General features: G+C 37.8%; 1 protein-coding gene across 3 annotated transcripts; it reads left to right on the top strand.

The window, feature by feature from the left end:
* The first annotated feature begins 365 nt into the window (after window positions 1–365).
* LOC116912327 (vomeronasal type-2 receptor 116-like) lies at window positions 366–17,000 on the top strand. Of its 3 annotated transcripts, XM_032916364.1 has the most exons (7): window positions 366–571; window positions 7,552–7,834; window positions 8,192–8,998; window positions 13,804–14,030; window position 14,327; window positions 14,848–14,971; window positions 16,096–17,000. In XM_032916364.1, the coding sequence occupies exons 1-7, from the start codon at window positions 366–368 to the stop codon at window positions 16,998–17,000; spliced, it is 2,553 nt and encodes an 850-aa protein (XP_032772255.1). The 3 variants fall into 3 exon arrangements, with proteins under 3 accessions (XP_032772255.1, XP_032772256.1, XP_032772254.1); XM_032916365.1 differs by lacking the exon at window position 14,327 and having other exon boundaries at window positions 13,804–14,028; XM_032916363.1 differs by lacking the exon at window position 14,327 and having other exon boundaries at window positions 13,804–14,028; window positions 16,093–17,000.
* The last annotated feature ends 1,096 nt before the right edge of the window (window positions 17,001–18,096 follow it).

Genomic DNA, 18,096 nt, shown 5'->3' with positions numbered 1-18,096 from the left:
TATGGCTGTTAACACATGGTCTGGCCCAATTTGCTCAGGAGAAGATTGTCCCTGAAGTTTATGCCACAGATGTGAATGACATCATGACACCTGAGGATGGAAAACATGATCTTCACAACATATTTTCAGTACTGTGTTGATCAAAAGTTTTCAGACCTCAGATGTAGAGCTTGAGGCCATGATTTTCCAGATGTATCCAGGGAGCATGACACAGGTTGAATGGAAAGAAACTATAGAATATAATTAAGTACATCTCCAGACAGCAATAGTCTTAGAACAGTCACATAGGAGTAAATGTGTGTATGTGATTTTTGTCTGCGTAAGAAATGGACTTTGCAACTGTTCCATCATAGATTCTAGCAGACATGAAGAAGCTGTGTGCTTTCACTATTTCCTTCTTATTCTTGAAGTTTTCTTTCATCTTGTGCAGTTTGACTGAACCCAAGTGCTTTTGGAGAATAAAAAATAATGAAGATAATTATGGAGATTTTCGAAGTGACTGTGGTTTTGTTCTTTTCACACATGAGGGACCTATAGAAAAAAACTTTTATAATAATGTTATCAATTTTAGGTAAGTCATTAGTTTTATTTCCTGATTCAATGTTGTGAATTAGAAATATGTAGCTGTTTATATAATATGTATGATTCTGTCCTGTTCTTCCTAGTTAACATTAAGATCCACTGAAAATTATATAACACATCAAACAATATGTTAATACTTTCAAATGTGGGTCACTGTTTATTTTGATTCTAGTACATTGTGCTCCAATTCACATAGCAATTAGTAACAGATGTACTGGGACAGTGTGGGACAGATGAACACATTTCATATGGAGAAAAAAATCTCAGTTCTTAGACATCACTTTAAAGATGACAAAGAATTAGGAAGACTGAGGTGTTAAGAGGAATATGATAACTTTTTTAGCAAATTGACATAATAATAATCCCACTAAAAGGTAACATCAAATTGATGTGTAAGTGAACCTAAAAGATCATAATCTGGTTTTGAGGTATATTGTATTATTTTATATCATTTGAAATGGATATAAATTTAAATGAAATAAACATTAAAATAATTATTGAGTTTGATAAACATTAACATTTTAAATATTAGATATAGCTCTCTCCTGAGAGGCTTTGCCAGAGCCTAATCAATACAGATGCAGATGCTTTCAGCTGACCATGAGAATGAGCATGGGGACTATGACGATTTGTATATACTGGCCCAGGGAGTAGCATTATTAGATGGTATGGCCTTGTTGGTGTAGGTGTGTCACTGTGGTCATGGGCTTTAAGACTCTTAGCTGCCTGAAAGTCTTCTACTAGAAGCCTTCAGATGAAGATGTAGAACTCTCAGCTCATCCTGTACCATGCCTGTCTAGATGCTGCTATGTTTCTGCCTTGATGATATGGATTGAATCTCTGAACCTGTAAGCCAGCCCCAATTAAATGTTCTTATAAGAAAGTGTTGACTTGGTCAAGGTGTCTGTTTACAGCACTGAAACCTTAACACAGAAGTTGGTACCAGGAGTGAGGTATTGCTGTGATAGGCCTGATCATGCTTTTGTTTGTAAGAATGAAGATTTGGGGACTTTGGAAAGCAGTGGAATGCTTTAAATGGGGCTTAATAGTCTATCCTAGTATGAATATGGAACATTTTGTTGCTGAATATGATTTGAATTGTGCAGACCTGGCCCAAGAGATGTCAGTGGAGAAGAATTTCAGAATGTGGCCTAGAGACTGTTTTTGTGATATTTTGCTGAAGATTGTGGCTGCTTTATGCCCTTGTCTAAAGAGTCTAACTAAGACTAAGGTATTACTTGCATTAACAAAGGGGTCTCACAAAAGCCCAGCAGAGACCTTGTTCTCTGGTTAAGTCTCATGAAGAATGTTTTGAATAAGCATAGCAAGCTTAGAAAGGAGAGATATAAAATATATGGTTCAAGTATTAGAGGGGCACTAGGAAGTAAAATGGAACTGAATCCTATGTTCTACAATATAACAGATTAAGTGATTTTGGGGAAACATTTTACACAGCTAAGTTTTGATACAGGCATGGTGATATGAACCTTTAATCACAGGAAACAAAGCCAAACAGATCTCTGAATTCCAAGACAGCCTGGGACAAAGTGGGTTCTAGGTGAAGAAAAGGTTAAATCCAGTCATGGTGGCACACCCCTTTAATCCAAGCATTATAGGAGATAGAGCAATGGAGCTCTCTGGGTTTAAGGTCAATCTACAGAGAAAGTTCCAGGAAATCCAAGCTTAGGCAGAGAGAGAGTTGGAAAATTGAAAGTTGGTAATTGAATAAGGGGGAGCATGTTCCAGCCCCAGCGAGCAGCAGAACACAGCAGCTTCGGCCATTTGTCCTGGTTTTACAGTGAAAAATAAAAGGGACTATGGGACAATTAATGCTGGCTAGCTAGAGCTAAGAAACTAGTGGTGATTAAGAAGAGACCAGCATCATTGAGATGAAATCTTCGAGGAAGTGTTTTCTGAGAGCACAAAGAAGCTGTGTTCCAGAGATAGCCAAAGTTGTACCTTATGCTTCAGCTGTATTTGGTAATGTGTAAGAGTCACCCAGGTAGTACTAGTTTGAAGGCATGAAGGGGGTTATGGAGAGCAGCTGTGGTTTGGCTCTGTGTGAAGCCATGGAATGCCATTGGTGAGCGTGCAATCTGAGTTGTAATTGACAGTCCAGGACTAAAAGAGTCTCGCAAATAATTTGAGGCTTAGCACCATGAAGAGAGCCTGTGAGAGGCTATTAGTGAAGCCTAATTGCAGTGGAAGACACCAGTGTATTGGAGACACCAGTACCATGGGATGATTGCCAAGAACAGCAGTAGCAATGGAGTGGATCAACATGAGCTTAGAGTGCTACAAAGGGCAGAGCTGGAGAAGAGAATTCAGCCATTTGTCTGGATCATATGTAGATCCCAGACATTGGAACAAGAAGCTGTAATGTTGAAGTTGCCTTGGAGGCCCCACGATATTTGAGATACCAGAGCCATGAGATTTCTGCTGAGGAAATCTGCTAACAAGGAGTGTAATCAACCCAGGAGAAAGAAGTTTGTTGCAGTTAACAAAGATGAAAAAGGAGTTGGAGATCTGAAGACTACTTTAACATCAAACATGGAGATGCAGCATTTCAAGTTTGCCCAGCTTGTTTCCTTTCTTGCTTTGGCTATTACAATTGTGTGATTGGATGAATGTCAGAAGAGATTGGACTTTAGACTTTTAACACTGTTCAGACTGCTATAGACTATGGGGATTTTTTGAAGTTATTTTGAATGACTACATGTATTTTTCATTATGCTATGTTTAAGTATGGTCTCCATAGACTCATATGTTTGGACAAGCCTCTGGGTGCCAGGTAGTGGAATGTGATGGTTTGTATATGCTGGGCCCAGGGTGTGACAGTATTACAAGGTGTGGCCCTATTGGGGTGTGTGTGTGTCCCTGTGGGTGTGGGCTTTAAGACCCTTATCCTAGCTTCCTGGAAGTCAGTGTTCTGCTAGCAGCCTTCAGATGAAGATGTAGAACTCTCAGCTCCTCCTGCACCATGCCTGCCTGGATGCTGCCATGTTCCTGCCTTGATGATAATGGACTGAACCTCTGAACCTGTAAGCCATCTCCAATTAAGTGTTCTTATAAGAGTTGCCTTGGTCAAGATGTCTGTTTACAGCAGTAAAACACTAAGACAATGACCCCAATGGAGTAGTTAGGGGAAAGACTCAAGGAGTTGAAGGCGTTTGCAATCCCGGAGGAAGAACAAAAATGTCAATGAACCAGATTCTACACAGCTCCCATCGATGGACCCATGGCACCAGCTGCATATGTATCAGACGATGGCCTTATCTGGCAAAAGTGGGAGGGGTGGTCCTTGTTTCTGTGAAGGCTTGATGCTCCAGCCCCAGCATAGGGGAATGCTAGGGCAGTGAGGTGAGTGTGGGTGATTGGGTGAGAGAGAACCTTCATAGAAGCAGAGATGAAGGGGAGATGGGGTAGGTGGTTTGCAGAGGGGAAATGGGGAAGGAGAATAAGTTTTGAAATGTAAATAAATAAAATGACCAATAAAACCCCCCAAACCCTAAATATTAACATAGTCTACAAAATCACAGAACTATCATTATTAAAAATTTCTCATTGTTTATATAATTAGCATTTTTAAAAATTAATTATTTTATTTATTTACATTTGAAATGTTTCTTCCCTCCCAGACTCCTCCAGATTTCTTCACCTTTTTGTCCTCTGTGATCATGCTCCTCCGACTCCTACACTGGAACCACCTTACTACCACCACATCCCCACCACTCCAGATCCCCTCCAAACCTCCCATCCTCTAGGCTGCCAGCATCCTTCTTCCCTGGGACACCAGGTTTTAACAGGCTTAGATGCATCCTTTTCCACTGAGGCCAGACAAGATATTCCCATGCTATATATGTGCTGGAGGTCACCAATCAGACAACGTATTCTCTTAATACTAAGGCTGGTCATCACTAATAACAAAATTAGCATTTTCTTAATGCTTGATTTCAAAAGGTTTCTCCTACTTTTATTTTTGTAAAATTTTCTTAATGATTAAATTAACTCTTTTATAGAAACATGGGTAATCCTTTTATGTAAACTGATTATTAGACAATTTATACAGACATACAACACATTTTGATTATTCCCACTCTATGTCATGTGGTATCATATAATAGCTTTTTATATATTTCTTAATAATTCTCTTTTTAATATTTTATGTTTATTTACTATGTTTAATTTCCAAAGATTATTTTATATGTTATGACACATAATTTAGTACTCAAGATTAGAAGTGGGATTCTAAGCTATAGATATTATTCAAAATGTGTTAATGATACCTTTTGGGTACTAAAGGACATGAATAGAGAAGATAGATGAAATATCTTGATGTATTATTTGACTCTTAAAATACTCAATATAATTAAGATATGATTTGTGGATTTCATACATGGTTCAAGATAAGTTTTTTTATGCTTCTGTGGAATTAGAACTCCAAGACTATAATCTAGTTCATGCATGGCTTTCAGAAATAAAACAACCTCTTTATGGATTTTCAGAAATATAAAAAATTATCATATCATAATCATAAATTATCATATTTATGATTTGAAATTGTATTTGATGCTAAAGATCTCTAAATTCTCAAGCTTATTTCAGGAAGGGTAGCATTTACGTAGAAATTTAGCATGTCTTGTAGTGCAAATTTTATTTCAATTTAACAGAAAATTTCATGTTTTGAACAATGGTGGTTTGAGTGTGCTAAGCTCAGGGAGTGGCACTGTTAGGAGGTTTGACCTTGTTGGAGTGGTCATGGCCTGTTGAAGGGAGCGTGTCACTGTGGGGGAGGGTGGTCGGCAATGAGACCCTCTTCCTAACCACACAGGAGCCTGTCTTCTCCTAGTGGTCTTCAGATTTAGATGCATAACTCTACACTCCTCCTGCACCATGCATTCCTGGATGCTGCCATGCTATCAATATGATGATAATGGTCTGAACCTCTGACCCTTTAAGCCAATCCCAACTAAAGGTTGTCCTTACATGTGTTTCCTTGGTCATGATGTCTTTTTCACAGCAGTAAAACCTTAACAAGGACAGAAATTGGTATCAGAAACTGTGGCATTGTCAGTCTGTGATTGGACTGACCATGCTTTTGTTTGGAAGAATGTGGATTTATAAGCAGTAGAATGTTTTAAGTAGGGCTTAATGGGCTATCCTAATAAGAATATGAAAGGCTTTGTTTCTGGGAGGGATTTGAACTGTGGAGATCTGGCCCAAGAGTTTTCAGTGGGGAAGAATTTCAGTATGTGGCCTAGAGACTTTATTTTATTTTATTTTATTTTATTTTTAGACTAAGGTATTAATTGTATTAACAAAGGAGTCTCTAAAAAGCCTTTTAGAGACTGTTTTCTGTTTTAGTTTCCTGAAGAGCATTCTGATCAAGCATACCAAACTTAAAAAGAAAAAATACAAAAACAAAATATTTGGTTCAAGTAATAATAAAGGGAACCCAGAAAGTGAAATGGATTTGAAACCTATGTTCAAGGAAATAAAGAGGTTAAGGGAGTGGTGGTTTCAGGACAAGATGCCACTCAGATAAGCTTATTGTCTGTGTTTGCAGTTGAACAAGGAATAGTTTGGACTTTTAATCTGGAATGAATTGCAGTCCAGAAATGGAGGATACACTTAGGATACACATCTTGAGGCTGGAAGACACAGGCTTTTGATGAGGATGTTCAGGGACAGTGGCCATGAAAAACTTAGGCCCCGCATGATGCTACACAGATTTAATCACAGGAGACAAAGCAAAGTGATTTCTGAGTTTAAAGCCACCCTGGGATAGAGCAAGCTCTGGGTAAACAAAAGCTTAAGCCCAGGCATAGTGGTATATAACTTTAAAATTAGCATTCAGGAAACAGAGCCATGCAGATCTGTGGGTTCAAGGTCAATCTACAGAGCAATGTCCAGAAATGAGGGAGTTGGAAAACAGAAAGCTGGTAATAGGTAAGGGATGAGGGGAGCAATATTCCAGCACCAGCAAGCAGCAGAACTAGGCAGCTTCAGCCATGTTGCTCTGGCTTTTGAGTGAAGAAATAAAAGGGATAATTGATGCTGGTTAGCTGGAGTTAAGAGATTAGCAGTAACTAAGAATAGACCAGCATGTAAGAGGTGAATTCTTCTGGGAAGTGTTTTCTCAGATCAAAAAGAAGCTGTGGTTCAGAGATAGCTATGGCTCTACCTTGTGCAGCAGCTGGACTAGGTAATGTATGTAAATCATCCAGGTGGTACTGGCTTTGAAAGTATGAATGAATCATGGAGAGCAGCTGAGGCTCAGCACTACGAGAGGCCAGGGAAGGCCAATGATGGTGCAGACTCAATTGTAGTTGATGGCCCAGGCCAGGCCTGGAGGGGTCATATAAAGAGTTGAGCTTTGGCACCATGAAGAAAGCCTATGAGCAGTTATTGTGACGCCTAGTTGCAGTAGAAATCCCTAGCATATTGGAGATGCTGGTACCGTGGGATGATCACCAAGAACAGCAGCAGCAGTGGAGTGGAGTCAACCAGAGCCTAGAGTGCTACAGAGTATATGGTGGAGGAAATGACAAAAGGCCTTTGGAAGAGCCCAGAAGTTCATGTGTGAATCCCAGACATTGGAACAAGAAGCTGTGAAGTTAAAGTTGACTTGGAGACAACAAGATGTCAAAGATGCCTGATTCTTGAAGACTGTTGTGCAGCAGTCTTACTTTATAGGACTGTAATCTAATTCATGGATGCTATTGAGAGATAAAACAGCTCTTTATGGATTTTTCATAAATAGAAAAATTATCATATCAGAGTGACCTATTTGGGGGAATTCTTAAGCTGTATTCAACTCTAAAGATCTCTAATTTCCCAAGATTATTTTAGGAAAGGGATCATTTACACAGAAGTTTATTATGTCTTATAGTGCAAAGTTTGCTGCAATGAAAGAGAAAGTTTCATGTCTCAAACATCCTCCTTAATCATTCCTATGCTTCCTTTTAGAATACCAACAAGAAGATATGAGTTGTTTTTGGTAATGTTTTTTGCTACTGATGAGATCAACAAGAACCCTTATCTTTTACCCAACATGTCTTTGGTATTCTCTGTCATTGTTGGCATGTGTCACAATATATCAGAAGTTCTGGATACAGTAAATTCACCACAACAAAAGACTTTTAAATTCATTAATTATAACTGCAGATTTTGGCAAGCATGTGATGTACAACTTACGGGACCATCAGGGGCACTATCCATAAAACTGACAATTACTTCTAGGACACCAAAGGTAAGAATGTGTGATATTGGATGAATTAACATTTTTTATTCTATTCATAGTTGCCTACAGAGGAAACTTGATCAGCATGGTATTGTATGTGAGTGCTACTTTACATACATTATAAAAGATTAAATAATTGGTTTGTCTAGATATACTGGAGAACCAGGCAAATCTGTTTTATAGAACACTCAGACTTGTCACAAATAGTCTAGAATCTAATAATGATACATGATATTTATAGGGTAATCTTACTATCCTTAATAGGTGTTCTGAAGAGTGAGTAATAGTACTTAGTTATATATGTTGAAACTTCCTTACACTCATATTCCTCATATGGGTATTTCATTCTCTTTATACATCCCTTAGGTTTTCTTTGGACCATTTAATCCTAACCTGAGTGACCATGACCAGTTTCCTTATGTCTATCAAATAGCAAACAAGGACATGTGTTTATCCCATGCCATGGTCTCCTTGATGCTTTACTTTAGATGGACTTGGATAGGACTGGTCATCTCAGATGATGACCAGGGTATTCAGTTTCTCTTAGACTCAACAGAAGAAATGAAAAAACATGGGATCTGTTTGGCTTTTGTGAATGTGATCCCAGAAAACATGCACACATACATGGCAAGGGCTAATATATATGACAAACAAATTATGACATCAACAGCAAAGGTTGTTATTATTTATGGTGAAATGAACTCCACTCTAGAAGTCAGCTTTAGAAGATGGGGATATTTAGGTGCACAGAGAATCTGGATCACAACCTCACAATGGGATGTCATCATAAATAAAAGAGATTTCAGCCTTGATTTCTTCCATGGGACTGTCACTTTTGCCCACCACACTGGAGAGATTGCTAAATTTAGCAATTTTATACAAACAATGAACACTTCCGAATATCCTATAGACATTTCTCAGTCTATGCTGGAGTGGAATTATTTTAACTGTTCAATCTCTAAGAACAGTATTAACAAAATGGGACATTTTACAATCAACAACACAGTAGAATGGTTAACACAGCACAAATTTGACATGGCCCTGAGTGAGGAGGGATACAATTTGTATAATGCTGTTTATGTTGTGGCCCACACCTACCATGAACTCATTCTTCAACAAGTAGAATCTCAGGAAATGGTAAGCCACAAAGGAATATTCCCTGACTGTCAGCAGGTAAAAATTACCATTCATTATGCTTAGATTTATCAATGTGATATTTCAGATGATCCTTGAGAAACTCACATACATGTCTTATTGACTATTCTCTCAGTGGAAAGATTTCTACACTACAAAACTCCCTAAAGAATCCTTTCTATGAATATATATCATTCACAAGGATAATGTTTAATAGAAAATGGTATTTTTGTATGAATATCAGTGAATTTTGTGAAAATGTGTCTCAACATTCTCTCTTTTTAAAAATTATTTATTTTTAATATTTATCCTTAATTTTTTTTACAATCCAGTTATTATCCCCCTCTTGGTCTGCCCTCTGAGAGTTCCTCATCCCATTTCTCCTCCCACTGTCTCCAAGAGGATGTCCCCACCCCCATTCTACTCCAACCCTCCAGGCTTCCCCACTTACTGGGGCCTCAAGTTTCTTTAGGGTTAGGTTCCTCTTCTCTCACTGAGGCCAAACCAGGCAGTCCTCTGCTGTTTATAGCCATGGACCAGCTAGTGAATGCTGCCTGGTTGGTGGTTGAGTGTATGAGAGATCTTGGGGGTCCAGGTTAGTTGAGACTGTTGGTCTTCCTATGGGGTTGCCCTCGTCTTCATCTTCTTCCAGCCTTTCTCTAATTCATCTACAGGGATCCCTGACTTCAGTCCATTGGTTGGGTGTAGGTATCTGTACCTGTCTCAGTCAGCTGGTTGTAAGGTCTCTCAGAGGACAGCCATGCTAGGCTCCTGTCTGTAAGCACACTATAGTATCAATAATAGTGTCATGTCTTGGTAGCCACCCCCCTTGAGATGGATCCCAAGTTGGGCCAGTCACTGGACCACCTTTCCTCAGTACTTATACATTTTTGTCCCTTTATTTATTTTAGACAGGAACAATTCTGGGGCAGAGCTTTTGACTGTGGGATGACAACTCCATCCCTGCACTTGATGCTGTCGTCCTACTGAAGTAGACTCTCCATCTCATTGTTGTGCATTTCATCTATGGTCCCTCCCTTTGAGTCCTTAGAGTCTCTCACCTCCCAGGTCTCTGGTACATTTAAAAGGTCCTCTACCTCCCACCTTCTGAGGTTGTGTATTTCCATTCATTCTGCTGGCCCTCAAAGCTTCATCCCTGTCTCCTACCCCCACCATACCTGATCATTTTCCATTCCCTCTCCCCTTTACCACACAGGTCCCTCCGACTTTCTGCCTTCCATGATTATTTTCTTCTCCCTCCCAACTGGGATTGAAGCATCATCATTTGGGCTCTTCTGCCTGTTAACGTTATTGAGTTCTGTGGATTGTGTCCTAGGTATCCTGTACTTTTTGACTGATGTCCAGTTATTAGTGAGTACATACCAGGCATGTCCTATTGGGTCTGAGTTACCTCACTCAGGATGATATATTCTAGTTTCATCCATTTGCTGCAAAACTCAGGATGTCCTCATTCTTAATAGCTGAATGGTATTCCATCATGTAAATGAGCCAGATTTTCTGTATCCATTCTTTTGTCGTAGGATTATCTAGGTTGTTTTCCACTTGTAGCTATCACAAATAAGGCTATTATAAACATAGTGGAGCAATGCCTCTGTGACATGGTTGGGCATCTTTTGGGTGTATGCCCAAGAGTGGTATAGCTGGATCTTCAGGTAGACCTATTTCCAATTTCCAAGAACTTCCAGATTGATTTCCTGAGTGGTTATACCAGTTTGAAAACCCATAACAGCAATAGAGGAGTGTTCTTCTTCCTCCATATCCTTGCCAACATGTGCTGTCACTTGAGTTTTTGATTCTAGCCATTCTGCTTGGTGTATAGTAGAATCTCAGGGTTGTTTGATTTTCATTTCCCTGATCACCAAGGACTGAACATTTCTTTAAGTGCTTCTTGTCCATTTGAGATGCCCATGTTGTGAATTCTCTGTTTAGCACTGTATCCCACATTTTGGATTGAGGTGTTTTATTTTTTATAGGTTAGTTTCTTGTCTTCTTTATATATTTGGGATAATAGCCCTCTATTAGATGGGGTGTTTATGAAGATTTTTTTCGTCAATGTATAGGTTGCTGATTTGTCCTATTGACTATGTCCTTTGCCTTATAGAAGGTTCCCAGTTTCATGGGGTCTCATATATCAATTCTTGATCTTAGAGTCTGAGACATTGGAGTTTTGTTTAGGAAGTTTCCCTCCGTGCCAATGTGTGTCTCTTCTACACTTGATCTTAGCCAAAAGGCCGAGAAGCAATTGTGTGTCTCTTCTATTAGATTCAGTGTATCTAGCTTTTGTTGAGGTCCTTAATCCACTTGAACTTGAGCTTTGTGGAAGGTGACAAATGTGGATCAATTTTCATCTCTCTACATGCAGACTTCCAGGTTAACCAGCACCATTTATTGAGGATGCCTTCTTTTTTTCCATTGTATATTTTTGTCTTCTTTGTCAAAGATCAAGTGCCCATAATTGAGTGGTTTTATTTCTGGGTCTTCAATTCTATTCCATTGATCAACCTGTTATCACTATTGATCTGTAGTATACCTTGAGGTCAGGAATTGTGATTCCCCCAGAGGTTATTTTATTGTTAAGAATTATTTTCACTATCCTGGGTTTTTGTTTTCCCATATGAAATTGAGAATTCCTCTTTCCATGTCTTTGAAGGATTGTGTTGGAATTTTGGCAAGGATTGCATTGTATAGATTGTGTTTGGTAGGAAGGCCATTGTTTTTAGTTTTTCAATTATTTATTTATTTATTTATTTATTTATTTATTTATTTATTTATTGAGACAGAGCATTTTCTTTTGGGTTTGTTTATTTTTGCTTTTTCTTTTTTTTAAATTTTCCTTTTTTAAATTGGATATTTTATATATTTACATTTCGAATGTTATCCACTTTCCTTGTTTCTCCTCCAGAAACCCCCTATTATATCACCCCTCCCCCTGCTTCTATGAGACTGCTCCCCCACCCTCCCACCCACTTGTACCTTCCCACTCTGTCATTACCCTACACTGGGGCACCAAACCTTCTCAGGACTAAGGACCTTTCCTCCCATTGATGACCAAAAAAGAAGATGGCCATTTTTACTATGTTAATCCTACCATTCCTTGAGCATGGGAGACCTTTCCATTTTATGAAGTTTTCAATTTCTCTCTTGAGAGATTCTGATATTTTTTTTTTTTTTTTTGGTTTTTTTTTTCGGAGCTGGGGACCGAACCCAGGGCCTTGCGCTTCCTAGGTAAGCGCTCTACCGCTGAGCTAACTCCCCAGCCCGAGAGATTAGATATTCTTGTTATATACATCTTTTATTTGTTTGGTTTGAGTTATCCCAAGATATTTTATATTATTTGTGTCTATGCAAAGGGTATTGTTTCCTTATTTTTTATTTTATTTTATTTTTAATAATTTTATTTTCTTGGATATTTTATGTATTTACATTTATAATGTTATCACTTTCCCCTTCTCCCATACTCCATATCTCCTAACCCTGCTTCTATGAGGATGCTCCCATTCCCACCCAAAAACTCCAAACTCAATGTCCTGGCATTACTCTACATTGGGGAAACAAACCTTCACAGGACCAAGGGTTTTTCCTCCCACTGATGCTGGACAATGCCATCCTCTGCCACATATGTGGCTGAAGTCATGGGTCCCTCCATGTGTACTCGTTGATTGGTGGTTTAGTCCCTGGGAGCTCTTTTGGGGTCTGGTTGGTTGATATTGTTGTTCTTCCTATGGTGTTGCAAACTCTTTCAGTTCCTTCAGTCTTTTCTCTAATTCCACCACTGGGGACCCCTTGTTCATTCCAATGGTTAACTGGTTGAACTGTGTTTTCCTGTATTTCTTGAAGTCAATTACTCATTTCATACTTAAAGGAATCTATTGCCTCCATGAGATAGGATGTTAGGTCAGCATCATGCGGTTTCAGGTTTGTTGGGTTGTCCAGGGCTTGCTGTGGTAGGAGAACTGGGTTCTAATGGTGCCGAAGTATATTGGCTTCTCCTGATTTGATTTCCTGCTTGCATCTCACTATCTGATTATTTTTGGTGTTAACTGGCCTGGATTTCTATGTCTGGAACCTGCCTCCTGTGTCCCTGGATTGCAGCAGGTCTCCTGTGAGACCTGTGGCCCTGGCTACAGCAGTTCTCCCGAAAGGCCTGAAGACTGTGGGGTGTTGACAGGGCACACTCATTCTGCAATGAGATGCAGAATGAAAGGGAATGTATCAAATTTTAACAAATGAGTTCAATATTAAAAATAGGAGCCAATAGTTTTATCACAAAATTCTTAAATGATGACTAAATGAATAATCACATTTGCTGTGATTAATAGTTATTCTTTTAAAGTAACAATTATTTATAAAAACATAGATGATGATGACTGCACATTTTATTATGCTCATGTTTATTTCATATATGTATATTATATGCACATGAATGACCCTCTACCACTCTTTTTTCCAAAAGTTCCAGATATTCAAACTTCCCACTCATTCTCACATATATGGTTCCACTTTTTAAAAATTATTTTTGACAAACATCTGCAGACACACACACACAATACAAACACACACAAGAACACACACACACACACACACACACACCATGGTATTTGTTGTTTGATAAGAATCTGTTCTAGCGCTTTTTATTATGGAACATTAATATGAAGTACATGAAGTTTTAATTATCCATGATGTATATTGTATTTTACTACATGGGATAACATTAATAAAGCTATCTCTTCTGTAATTCATTAGGAAAATTAGGAGATATTCTCAATTTTGCATTGTTTTAATTGATATGTATATGTAATCATCTAATGATGCATCTAATTTAGGTGGCTTCCTTGTTGAAGAACAGGATATTTATTAATCCTGTTGGAGAACTGGTGAACATGAACCATAGGGAAAATCGGTGTGCAGAGTATGACATTTTCAACATTTGGAATTTTCCTCAAGGCTTTGGATTAAAAGTGAAAATAGGAGGCTATTTTCCTTGTTTCCCACAGAGCCAACAGCTTCATGTATCTGAAGACTTGGAGTGGGCTTCAGGAGGAACTTCGGTGTGTATACCCCAATTTACATTCTTTTCAGTATATCTAAATTTTAAAATATAAGCCACTGAGGTTAAGACCAATTGCTGCTCTGTGGTTAAGACCAGTTGCTGCTCTTGCTAAAGACCTATCCTCAGTTACCAGCATTGATATTTGATAACTTCCAACTTTCTGTAAATTTAGGTCACAGTTATAAAAGACCTCTGGATTCCATGTTCAAGTGCATCAACCTACCTGTTCACCCAACAGAAACACATTTATAAATTATAAATAATAATTATAATTATATATATATGGAGAGAGAGAGAGTTGTAAGTATGTGTAAACCATTTGTGATTATATGAACATATTTATAGCCTAATGAAGTGAAGTAAAGCTTATGCTCATTTATATATTTCTCCACATTCAAAGTCTTCTTTTATGCTTATGAAACTATTAATTTTATGAGAGTCTTACATAACTTTCCTTGTTCATATTCATCGAACAACTCTTTTGATCCTCCTTACCTTCTCTTACCACGCAACTCATTATCTTTATTTTTTATTTATAGATCATGTGAGAGAAACTGATTACACATATTTTTCTGGATTTAATAAGTTTAGGAAGGAATTTTGTTAAATCTCTACAACCCAAACATGACACATATAATAATACATGATTTAGTAAATATCGATTGACTTTCAGGGCATTGCAATCTTATACACAACAATAAAGTGCCCAATATTAAGAAATGACACCTGTTAGCAGAGGAATATGTATAAACATATCTGTTAATGACATATATATGTGTATACTTTTATATATTTTTACATAAATATATTGCTTCAGGTTCCCACCTCCATGTGTAGCATGACCTGTGCTGCAGGATTCATGAAAATTCATCAGAAACAGACTGCGGACTGCTGCTTTGATTGTGTCCCGTGTCCAGAAAATGAGGTTTCCAATGAGACAGGTACATATTTGCATGCAGGAAAAAGATTGCTGAATTCAAATATGTTCTCTTTCCAAACCAGAATTTTGAAATGGCCTAGAAGGAAAGATGGAAACTGAAAACCTAAAATCTCTGTTTCAGAATTAAATCATTTGAATAGTATCAACCTTTTTTGGACTCAGCAAATATCCTGCAATATCTGCTACAAGCAACTCATTTATCTCACAATTTGATGGCTACTAATTTTATACTTTGCAGAAAACATTTAGGGTGACAAACATCTGTAACCATTTTAAAGATCAAACATTTTAGGCATAGTCTATTCATATATTTCTTCTTGGTTGATTCTTTTTTTTCAACTTGACTATATGATCAGTCTACAGTCTTTCCTTCCTATCATCCATCTTGGTCCTTAAAAAAATGGGATGCACAGGGAAACAGTTATTCTTCAATGAAATACATTTTAAGAGCTCAGATATCTTAAAAGATGAATCCTTTGGTGTCAAAGAATTAGAACAAGAGTTATGATTTCAATAATGTATCCAGAGATGTGATAGTGCTCATCAGTAATAACAGCCTAGAGAAGGAAAGGAGTGAATGTGAATATCCTTCTTCTTCATGCTTGTAATGTATAATTGGGAAAAAAAGATCCTACCACATTGAGGGGGTCCTACATAGGTTTATGAGTCATACATCTTCAATAATAGAAATATTAGTTTGTGAACACAATATTTGCATGAATTGTGTGCTCTTGTGGCTATGTGAAAATACTGACCAAGGGCACAACCCTCAAAGCCAAGAAGGTGCATAATGTATCGTGTCAGCTTGTATTAAGAGCAATGTGTACATACTTCACATGTTTGTAAGTAGTGAGATTAAGGTTTGAGGAAATAAATAATTTGAGAATATGCATAGTATTATCCATAATGCACTGAAAAACAATTTTTTTCAATAAGCAAGTATTTTCCCCTCCTTTCTCTATGATGGTATATAGGATAATACAGACAAACCTTAAGTCAATGGTCCTTATAGCAATAAGAAGTGGAATTGATGTTCAACACCAAAATATTTATTGAGGGGTGCAAATACTGAACTATTTTGTGTACAATTATGATATCTTATGAGGCTTCGTTGTTTGTCAGCAGATATGGAGCACTGTGTGAGGTGTCCAGATGATAAATATGCTAACTTAGAGCAGACCTACTGCCTCCAAAGAGCTGTGACATATCTGGCTTATGAAGATCCATTGGGGATGGCTCTAGGCTGCGTGGCCCTGTCCTTCTCAGCCATCACAATTCTAGTACTAGTTACTTTTGTGAAGTACAAGGATACTCCCATTGTGAAAGCCAATAACTGTATTCTCAGCTACATCCTGCTCATCTCTCTAGTCTTCTGTTTTCTTTGCTCATTGTTCTTCATTGGACATCCCAACCAGGCCACCTGCATCCTGCAACAGACCACATTTGGAGTATTTTTCACTGTGGCTATTTCTGCAGTTTTGGCCAAAACAATAACTGTGGTCATGGCTTTCAAGCTCACTACTCCAGGGAGAAGGATGAGAGGGATGCTGGCCTCAGGGGCACCTAACTTTGTCATTCCCTTTTGTACTCTAATCCAACTTGTTCTCTGTGGAATCTGGTTGGTAATATCTCCTCCCTTTATTGACAGAGATATACATTCTGAACATGGGAAGACCATCATTATTTGTAACAAAGGCTCAGTCATTGTTTTTCACTTTGTCCTGGGATATTTGGGCTCCTTGGCTCTGGGGAGCTTCACTGTGGCTTTCTTGGCTAGGAACCTTCCTGACAGATTCAATGAAGCCAAGTTCCTAACTTTCAGCATGCTAGTGTTCTGCAGTGTCTGGATTACTTTCCTCCCTGTCTACCATAGCACCATGGGGAAAGTCATGGTGGTCGTGGAGGTCTTTTCCATCTTGGCTTCTAGTGCAGGATTGCTAGGGTGTATCTTTGTCCCAAAGTGTTATGTTATTTTAGTTAGACCAGATTCAAATTTTCTGCAGAAATACAAAGATAAATTGCCTTATTGAAACTTTAATAGTATGAAAATGTTAGATGATACTCAACTTTGTCTTAATAAAGGTAGTACTTAATCATATAAAAATTTTAAGTAATTTACAAATGTAAACTTACAAACAGGACAGCACTGTTCATTGTAATACCAATTACTAAAGGTTGGTTGAAAGGGTTTCATTCATAAGTACACAAACCTGAAGATATTGAGAACCAGGAATCTTAACTGAGAAATAGCCACCTTCATTTGGCCTGTGGTTTTGTGTGTAAGTCATGTAACTAAATAATAACTAACATAAGGTGACCCTACTGACAGTGGACAGTACCATCTCCAGTCAAGTTGTTCTGGGAGTTATAAGAAAGAGGACTGTAGACAACATGGCCAAGAGGCCAGTAATCAGCATTATTCCACATGCTTTCATGTAGTGCCTACATCTGATTTCATGCCTTTGCTTCATACAACATACTGTGACCAAGGTACATACGTAAATAAACACTTCTCTCACATGTTTCTTTTGATCATGGTGCTTGTTACAGCAATGGAAATGAAAACATCACCTAAATGTTAAATTGCCTCTGCTTGCATTTGGAATATTATAAGATTTCTGATTCAATAAAAGGCACTGATTGAAAAGAGAAACAAGAGTGAATGTTAGCATAGCATAAAGCATAGTGACATTATTGCATTTTTTGATGGTCATCACAAAAGTGCTGGATGGTTGGAATAGTTTTACAATGTAATAAGATGTTAAGAATGTCAGGTAACATACTTAAGGGAACATTTTATGAAAAGGACAATGGGGTTCAGATTGTACCTGCAATAAACAACTCTGTAACTTTATATAAAAACACAGTTTCATTATGAAATGAATGTGCTTCATTAAGTGAGAAAAACCACTAATTGAAATGTCCCACATAAGATCTTTACCACAGTAAGGTCAGTGAATTTTACAAACACTCTAGATGAAGGGTCTCATCATAAATTTTATTAAAATGTGAGTACTAAAGGTTATTTGAACATATTTCATACACAAATAATGCACATACAAATGCATACATATTACTTCTTTACATCAGGCGTTGAAGGTCATTGTCATTTTTCTCTCAAAATAC

The sequence above is a fragment of the Rattus rattus genome, chromosome 11 (genome assembly GCF_011064425.1).
Source record: "Rattus rattus isolate New Zealand chromosome 11, Rrattus_CSIRO_v1, whole genome shotgun sequence".
Classification (NCBI taxonomy): domain Eukaryota; kingdom Metazoa; phylum Chordata; class Mammalia; order Rodentia; family Muridae; genus Rattus; species Rattus rattus.
The sequence above is the reverse complement of the archived record's forward strand: the minus strand, read 5'-3'. Positions and strand labels throughout refer to the sequence as shown.

What these genes read in the sequence shown, in the direction of transcription:
- LOC116912327 (XM_032916363.1), top strand. Translation starts at nt 366, where the DNA reads ATGAAGAAGCTGTGTGCTTTCACTATTTCCTTCTTATTCTTGAAGTTT. An exon ending in TATTCCCTGACTGTCAGCAG is followed by an intron (nt 8,999 to 13,803) that starts GTAAAAATTACC and finishes CATCTAATTTAG; the next exon opens with GTGGCTTCCTTGTTGAAGAA. An exon ending in GGGCTTCAGGAGGAACTTCG is followed by an intron (nt 14,029 to 14,847) that starts GTGTGTATACCC and finishes ATATTGCTTCAG; the next exon opens with GTTCCCACCTCCATGTGTAG.